Genomic DNA, 8945 nt, shown 5'->3' with positions numbered 1-8945 from the left:
GACTATAGGACCCTAATTATAGATGTAGCAGACTATAGGTACCTAGTTATAGATGTAGCAGACTATAGGACTATAGCTATAGTTGTAGCAGACTATAGGACCCTAGCTATAGTTGTAGTGGACTATAGGACGCTAGATACAGATGTAGTATACTATAGGACGCTAGATACAGATGTAGTATACTATAGGACCGTAGATACAGATGTAGTATACTATAGGACCGTAGATACAGATGTAGTATACTATAGAACCGTAGATACAGATGGAGTAGACTTTATAGCTAGTGTTACAGGGACTGACTTTCCCTTTCAGTGGTTCTCCGGTGACGCGCAGCCTCCACATGTGCGGGTTACACCAGGACGCCTGGTCACGTGACGCCTGTTCGCCGCAAAGTGGCCAGAACTACAATTCCCATGATGCCCGGGGCGGAGCCGCTGGCCGCTGTCCAGGCTGTGGGGACGGGAATGTGGCCGGGAGCCGTGACGTCAGCGGGTGGGCGCGGCCACAGGCTGAGTGTCCTCCGCTTCCAGCAAGTTGTATGGCCGCGTCCCCTCCTGCTGTTTGTAGGCGGAGACCCCCGAGTGTCTGGGAGGAGCGGCCGCTGCACACACACAGCCAGACTGTGAACCCGAGAAAGAGGGGAAACAAAGAGCGAGCACCCCGGGGAGAGGAGCGCCCTGCAGCCGCTGCCTGGTAAGTATCCGTGTGTGTGTGTGTGCATGGAGCCCGGGGACGGGTGTGCCTCTCCCTGACACCCGGCCGCCCCCCGCTTTGCGCGACATTGTATGTGCTGTGGACGTGTGTCTGCTCGGCCAGACATGGATGGGAGGAGGAGGAGGGTCAGACATGGCCAGCAGCAGCACCACGTCCAGCCTGTGCCCGGGCATGTGCCACCCTCTGCTGGGGTCCTGGCTCTAAGTTAGGAAATAAGTGCTAGAAGTTTCCCCTGGGGTGCAGGGCACTGGTGGCAGTATGAGGGCACAGCTGGCATGGGCTGTGTGTGGTGCCATGCAGGGCGGGCATGCAGTGTGTGCCATCACATGGACTCTATGTACAGAGCTTTTATACTGGCCCCTTATTACAGGTGGCACTCGTGCCCTCCTGTGCCTTCTAGTAGCCACGTCTTAAGATTGCCCTCATTTAATAATATTCATCCTCACAGCAGCATTGAGATGAATTACTGACATATTTCCATAACTGGGACACCCCTGAAAGCTCCTGACAGCCCGGATGCCAGCTGCATGTTTACAAGGGAAGCTGTAACCTGACAAGTCCCTTTAAATGACACCCCAGCTCAGATTCCCTTATAAAGTGATGTTTTCAGTGAAATCGCATCCATAGACCCCATTACCCTGAAGTGGCCGACCACCCTCCAATACAGGAGGTTTGACAGGTGCCGGTTATTTTAGTGCGGGTTATGTCCATGTTCACATGATGTGTATTTTTATGTCACTTGTAAATTCTCAGTGTAAAGGTGTGTTTTCCCCGCTGTTGATACATGTGTTTGTTATCTCGCTAGCTTTGGGATTTTCAAGGCTGATTTCTGTAAAATTCGTAGTCTTGTTTTTAACCTGCCAGTTTCAACAACAAATCCATAATAAGGCAATCGGTGACTGCACTCGTATTGTGAGAATCTTCTATCTACTTTACACTTGCGCCAAAGCTTTCCCAAATGCTGTTTAGCTGAGTATAAGTGAAGGTTATAGGGTTACGTGTACAGCTCGGAAGCTTTCCGCACTCTTATGTTATTTATAATGGAGAATATCAAGCAGCTGTTGCGCTATTTTTTTCCTCTCTGAATAACGGAAACTCCCCATTCACATGGCAGTAATTGTGTGGCCAGATCACGGTCCCCCTAGAGGTCTATGGTACTTGGTTACAGTGCAGTGTGAGGAAATGGAGCCCTATATTCAACTGCATGGCTTTCAATGGAGACGGAAGGGGTGAAGAGTACTCGCTCCCCATCATTTCTCCACCTGTGGTCCAGTTTGGGTGAGCACTCGGCTGTGTGAATGTGGCTCAAGTGGTGGTCAAAAATGTATATACTCTCTCTGATTTGTTAACGTATTTGATCCTTCCTCATGCACATAATATAGTATAAAGGCTAAAAGAAGACAATAATACTTGTTCTGTAAATCACAGACTGTGTGCTGGCCGGATTGTACACACCAAACACAGTGCTTTGGACTCCTAGCATCATAGTGATATTTGATACAAGGAGCCGTATTACAATTATGGTCACAGTTCACCACTTTCACAGGGAAGAAATGACTATTCACCTAATATTTCACTATGATGCTCGGACTCCTGTTCCCAGAACAGCAGCCTCTGTGTAGCTGGAAGAAGTACAAATAAATGAATGCTGGTTCATTGTGAGCCCTAGGTAGTGGACAGTTCTGTATTTTACTGATTGTATGGAATACTCCTAAACCAGATATGAAACCTGGGTATATCCTGGTGAGTAATGATAAAAGAGGAGTGACACATGTCACATTCTCATGTTGAAACCTCTGGCTACTAGAGGGGGTATATTGGCTACTCCAAGTATCTAATAGGCTTTTGTCCCCCACAGACACCAACACCATACTTATGAGGCTAAGATCACCCCAACGCTGTGTTCTGGACACCTCGAACTGATAATAAACGGAGGACCATGCATTGACTTGCATGTAAGCAAGTTTCCTTTCCAGTAGTAGTGGCAAAAACGGCGGTGTAGTCTGCATCATTTTTGCCAGTGAAAATAATGGAATTTAGCAACTACCACCATGAACACTGGGCCAAACATATCTATGTATTTTTCTAAGGCCTCATGCACATAACCGTATTTTGGGCCGTGAGCTAGCCATACAAATTGTGACTACCTCACAGCCCCCATGACTTCTGTTATTCCCTTTCACAGCCCGTTGTTCGGGGCTTGAATATTACACGCAGTAGTCTGCATGAGACCTAAGGGATAGAGTGTAGGGTAGAGGGACAGAGTGACACTGGTGGGGTCAAGGAACAGGTCCGTGTCCATTTACTCTCTCCTATGATACCACTATTTTCTCCTGAAACGTGGATGAATCTGTGACCATGCTTGTATATTAACCAGCACAATAAGACTAGGGTCACATGTTACATTTGAGTTGCATTTTACAACGCGTTGCAAATACATTGGCAAAAACGCATATAGAAATACATGCGCGCTTGTTTTGTAGACTAAACCTTATCAAAGGCAGAGCCAATGTTTCTGTATACAAAACACAGGCCTTTGATGTAGGTTTTGTCTGTGTTTTTGTCTGTGTGAAGTCTATGACTGGCAGACCTCCCTTTATCAGTCACTGATAGGTCCGCCTCCTTGACAAATAACACTCAATCTTCTCCTGCAGCCTTATATGAATCTGCTGTATAACATGCTTCCTGCTGATTTCACTGCTTTTTCATGGTGACAGATTCACTTTAAATGTATTTTTTTCCATTAATAGAAAGCAGTATAGACCCGCTACACCACCTCAAAGCTTATCACACATCCTGTGCATTAGTGGATTAGTTTTCATTTAATAAAAACCACTTTAAAGGGGTTGTCCAGTCTTTAAAATAACTATATATCTGACTCGGGATGGGGCCTAGGGGGTCTCTTCTCCATCGCTCTCTTTGCCCCGCGATGCCCCCCATCAGTGCCGTGCCCCAGTTTTAGAGGCAGGTGCATCTGTCCGACTACTGCCACTCGCCTGCTACAGCATTAGCTTCAATGCAGTGGACGGGAGGTTGTACATGGCTATGACTGCAATTGTTACTGACTACAACCAATGTAAGTCATTGGGGTCTATCCAGGGAAGTGTTGGTATCTGGTACAGTGTGAACAGAGCCATTGTTTGTGTTGATACACGTGTGTGCGGTGTCTGTCCATTATGTGATGATCTCTATGATACTAATGTTGGTCAAGGAGGATTTACTGATTCGTGACTGTAGTTCTAAAGTAAACTCTTTGTATTCTTTTAAATAAAGTTATTGAGATGCTGCCTGGCTATGACGTGTACATACTAACGGCTGCCTCTTCCCCTTCTCCCCCTTGGTTTTTCCAGATGTATTGTGTCCTCCTGGTAGAGGAAGAATGCACATGTCTATGAAATCCAGATGCAGTGATGAGAGAACTTGACTTTGTGAAGCATCTGCAGCACGTTACACTTGGATGTAGGCAGAAGGACGGACGGGGACCTTACTCCATAGTAAAATGGGGGAAGACGCTGGGAGAATTGTAAGAGGCTTCTGTCTGCACAGCGACATATACTGGAACCATTGACTTCTGCCTGCATTCCACTCCCTGCTCTTGTTTGGGATATGTCACTACTGGAATTCAGCTCTAGTTCTTGCCCCGAGGTTTATTCTACTAAAGTAACACAGTTTGGTGTGAGAGCTGAAATTCCCACCCAGTAGCTAGAATGGCTCAGACGAGTTTGCTGCAGGGGAAGCCTTTCTACTGCAGGGAATGGATCTTCCACAAGCTGCAGCACTGTCTGCAGGAGAAGAGCAGCTGCAGCGCAAGCACAGCAAACAAACTATCACTGGTGGCAAACTCGGGCAGCAACGGAGGCAGCACTGGCAAAGGCACGGCCTGGGGATTACTCTTTGTGGGCGGCCCAGGCTGTGGGAAAACAGCCCTTTGTACAGAATTGCTGTGGCCCAGTTCACCTGCAGGCTTACAGAGGGGCTTGCACCGCCAGGTCTTGGCCTTCTATTTTTGCAAGGCACAAGACTCTGATACCCTATGTGTGGGAAACTTCATAAGGGCGATGGTTGATCAGATCTGTCGAGGAGGGCTGATGCCTGGATACGAGGATAAATTAAATGACCCTTCAGTTCAAAAACTTTTACAGCCTGGAGAATGTGAACGAAATCCTTCCGAGGCCTTCAAGAGGTAGAGTATTGCTGGCATATCAGTGGTTGTACAGTGTGCTGTCAGTGTTTACCTACCTGTGTGTGCTGGCTTAGGGGAATAAGTCAGAGTAGCAATGGCAAACGTATCTATTATCTACCAGGAAAAAAATGATTCAATTTAAGTATTTTTTTCAAGGTTCATAATACTTCTAATATTGGTGGGATCCCCACTGATCTGTTCTGTGTGTAGTGTCTGACTCCGACTAAAATATGAACTGTACTGCCAACAAACAACTTTGTTCTCTGCACTGTTACTGATGGCCTATACTGCGGATAGGACATCAATATCATAAACCTGGAATATCACTTGTAGGCTACATTCACACTGCCCCATGCAGGACGTATATATTGGCGATGTATATACAGCCGATATAAGTTCCCCATGACGCGCTACCGCTCCCTACCCTGTGAAAAGATAGGACATGTTCTATCTTTTCACGGCATATGGCGCTGTGCATCCTATGGAGAGGGGCGGGGGTAAGCAGTGCTCACCTTCTCCTCCTCGTCTCCCCACGTGCTGCCGTGTGCCCGCCGTGCTACGGTACAGCCAAGTGGATATCCACCTTCTAAAATCATAAAACAATCTCTTCCCCTCTTTATTCTCTTGGAGCTCACAATATCACTCTCACAGTCGTCCTCATTTGTGGACAATATATGACCGCTGCAGCCAGTCCATGTCTACGGAGCTGCATTACTAAATCTCCAGGAGGGTTAAAGGAAATCTACTATCCAGGTTGAAGAATTGTAAACCAAGTACACTGACATTCTGGTGTGTGCCTCTTCTGGCAGGATCCACTCTTCCTTTAACTTCTTATGTTCTTGTTTATACAAAAATGGGCTTTAAAAATTATACAAATGAGTCTGAGGGGCTCTGGTTTCGATTAAAGATATGGAGCCTTTTTTTTGTAAAACCAAGGGCATAAGAATTAACAAGAAGAGTGGATCAGTGTGCTTGGTTTACTATCCTTGATTCTGGTGGTAGATGTTTTGGAGAATAACTTTGTTTGTATACTGTTTGCAGAAGGTTCTAATTTAGATATTTTTAGTCATGGATAATCACTTTAATTTTTTCACTGTTCAGTCTATGTGCTATCCCGTTATACACTTGGACAGAAGATGTATGGAAATCTTTCCTATAAGTGTTTAAAGGGACACTGTCACCAGACTTTACTCCATTAAATTACGAGCCCTCGCAGGCAGGGTATGACATATATTATTTCTAAAACTCTCTATTTTACATAAAATCTTACCGGCTTTCAAGTAAAGCTCTTCCCCAAAGGATTGAAAATAATTAGAAAATGGTCATGTATTGCCCTAGATGGGTAAGACTGAGAGGCTGGAGAAACACTGTCCTTTCAGATGCTGATTTCTTATGTTCTGCCATGGTTCTTGTGTCATTATAAACATGAGAATCTCTTCTTACTGAACACATGTTTGCGGTTCATAGGGAATATGAGCTGCAGATAAAGATCATGTCTTTTGCTGGCTTTATCTTATATTCATTCGCTCACAAAACTACAACTATGATAAGATTATTTATTTTTACAATAAAAACAGAAAAGAAAGATGGGACTCGACATGTGACTATGCCCTTTCATACCATAAGTGAGTCGCCTAAGGTAAAAAAAAAGCAACTATTTTAAACTGATTTTCATATGCCTTTTGAGATGATTTTTTGGTGAACCAAATGCTTATGGACAGAAGGGGTTCACCAGTGACAACCAGTTTTGCAGATAGGTGGGGGTCTCAGTGATGGCACCCCCAGAGATCATGAGAACGGGGGTTCATTGTATCCCTGTTGTACTCCAGATGAATGTTGTACTTAACTATCTCTGTCACTGCCATTAACATGAATAGAGCACCTTGCTCATGCATGACTGGTTGCTTAGTTCATCTAGGGTAAAACAGAGATGCAATGGACCACTGTTGTGCTTGTGATCTGTGGAGGTCCCATCACTGAGACTCCAACCAATCGGTTACTTAGCCTCTATTGTGTGGATAAGGGCTAGCTGGTTGTCACTGGAGAACCCCTATAACCCCTGTAACGTGGTCAGGCACTTTCTCTCAGGTTGTCATCCCACTATTTCCTTAGAGGTCATTTGTTCTGTGATGAATGACAAGCAGTGTTCCAGTCACTATGTCTCCTCGGTCGCTGGAGCAGTCAGCCATAGTGTAATCTGCTGTTTTATCCGCTTCATCACTTCAGGCTGATATTCTCATCTGGTAATCTTCACTTGTTTGTAAGGAAAGTAACTTCTCTCCGTTAACAAAAACAACCTCTTCTGTTTAGTTGTAGTCTATGAGTGCAGAGATGAATAATGAATAGTGGATACAACTTCAGGGAGCATGGTGCCTGAAGCCACCCATTTTATATTTCTAACTAGAAAATTCTTAGTCTAATACTATATGATCTAAAAATTATAGGACTTGGTCAGGGCAGGGCTGTATTGTCGGTGACAATTTTGGTGGACTTTTTAAAGGATATTTTAAAATTTCCTTCGTCTGTTCTATTCCTGACCTAAGGATTTAAGCCAGGGGTGAGCAACATTCATTGGTCCCAGGGCCACATTGTCCTACTGCTCAACTTTAAGGGACCACATCAGTAACCAGCACCCTATATATGCCAACAACCAGAGATAATAATGGAACCTAAAACTACAAATACTGGAGACCCCATAGAAGGCAAAACAAATCCTCTCTTTCCTTCTCCTCCCTGCACCGCACTGCAGCCTCTTCTCTCGTCCATGTCCTATGCTGGTTGGATATGGTGGCTTCAGGACCCGGTGCAGAACCGTGGCTGGAGCAGGAGTGGACGTGGGAGAAGTACAGAATAGCTGAGAAGTATTTACCACTCCTGGGTCCTCGCCTGCGGCGCTGTGCTCTGGGTCCTGACCCCGAGCAGTGTCAGGGATCAGGGGACACAGTGGAGCACCAGGAGAGGACCCGGGAGCAGTGAGAACATCTAAACTGCACTTATCGTTACTCGGCCTCCTGCACCAATGAGTACTTCCATCTGTTATGTTACATCACTAATGGAAGTGCTCATTGGACTCTTGACAGTCAGCAGATTGTGGATGGCAACTTTTGACTTGACTGGCTGCTTTTAGTTTTTCCCAGTCATTTTTGAGAAAATTCTCTTTTTATGGTACTCTTTCTTTTTATGCAAATGAGCTTCTCTGTACACTGCTGTGGCTGCTACATTCTAGTTTTTATGCCCTATTTCTTCAGATACTCCCCATCAAGTGTTATAATCAATATACTTTAATTAAAAAAAATATAAATATATATGATATACATACATGTTTCTACCCATTATGCCGTTATCCAAGATTATCCATTTTTGTTACTAGACAAAATCCCCTGGTTATTGGACAGAGAGGGAAGCGGTCCAGGCAGGAGTAGCAGTAAGGACACATCGTGCTGCACCGACTGCATACAAAGTAGAATTTATCCAGAACACCTAAATTGGGAAAAATAATATTTAAGTTTTCTCTTTTCTCTACAATATGTTGCCAACAGGCCGTTAAAAAGAGGGAGGCAAGTGGTCACCCCCTGGTGCACCAAGCTCATTTGCATAAAAATACACAAATTAGTGGAAACTGAAAAGTTATTTCTGGATAGCGTATTTGGTATGCTACATATACTATATTTTTGGGGTGATTTGTTGCCTTATAGATGCCAGTGGTCCATTGAGGACCCCTCTAGGTGTAGAGGATGACCCTGTCTATGGTGATGGTAGAACTGCCTCTCCTCTAGGCGTAAAGGATACTACTTTTCCTGATCACAGGCCGGGGTATAAAAAGATCTTTGGAGAGATTATAGTACTGTCCATTCTAAGCCCCAAGTTTATAAACTGTCTTTGTAATTTTAGTTTACCCATTCCCCTAATAAGCATGGTTTCTCCTCCCTAAACCTGTTCCAGTTGAAACATGTCCTGCTTACACTCTTCTGGTACATACATGACACAACCTCTCATGTTTTATCAAAGAAATGGCAAAGCTTAGACTGGATATTTAGCAAGTGGTACA

At 44.7% G+C, this 8945-nt stretch overlaps 1 protein-coding gene across 3 annotated transcripts in view; it reads left to right on the top strand.

Moving 5' to 3' along the window:
* The first annotated feature begins 472 nt into the window (after positions 1 to 472).
* Positions 473 to 8945, top strand: part of ANKRD50 (ankyrin repeat domain containing 50) — a 38869-nt gene continuing 30396 nt past the window's right edge. Inside the window, exons 1-3 of one of the 3 annotated variants that reach the window (XM_072119381.1) lie at positions 473 to 693; positions 2573 to 2669; positions 4065 to 4897. In XM_072119381.1, the coding sequence (XP_071975482.1) occupies positions 4422 to 4897 (476 nt within the window). In that variant the 5' untranslated portion in view covers positions 473 to 693; positions 2573 to 2669; positions 4065 to 4421. Of the gene's footprint in view, positions 694 to 2572; positions 2670 to 4064; positions 4898 to 8945 lie in introns of those variants that run through there. The other 2 variants (XM_072119380.1, XM_072119382.1) reach the window with 2 other exon arrangements.

This window comes from Engystomops pustulosus, chromosome 1 (genome assembly GCF_040894005.1).
Source record: "Engystomops pustulosus chromosome 1, aEngPut4.maternal, whole genome shotgun sequence".
NCBI classification, from domain to species: Eukaryota; Metazoa; Chordata; class Amphibia; order Anura; family Leptodactylidae; genus Engystomops; species Engystomops pustulosus.
The sequence above is the reverse complement of the archived record's forward strand: the minus strand, read 5'-3'. Positions and strand labels throughout refer to the sequence as shown.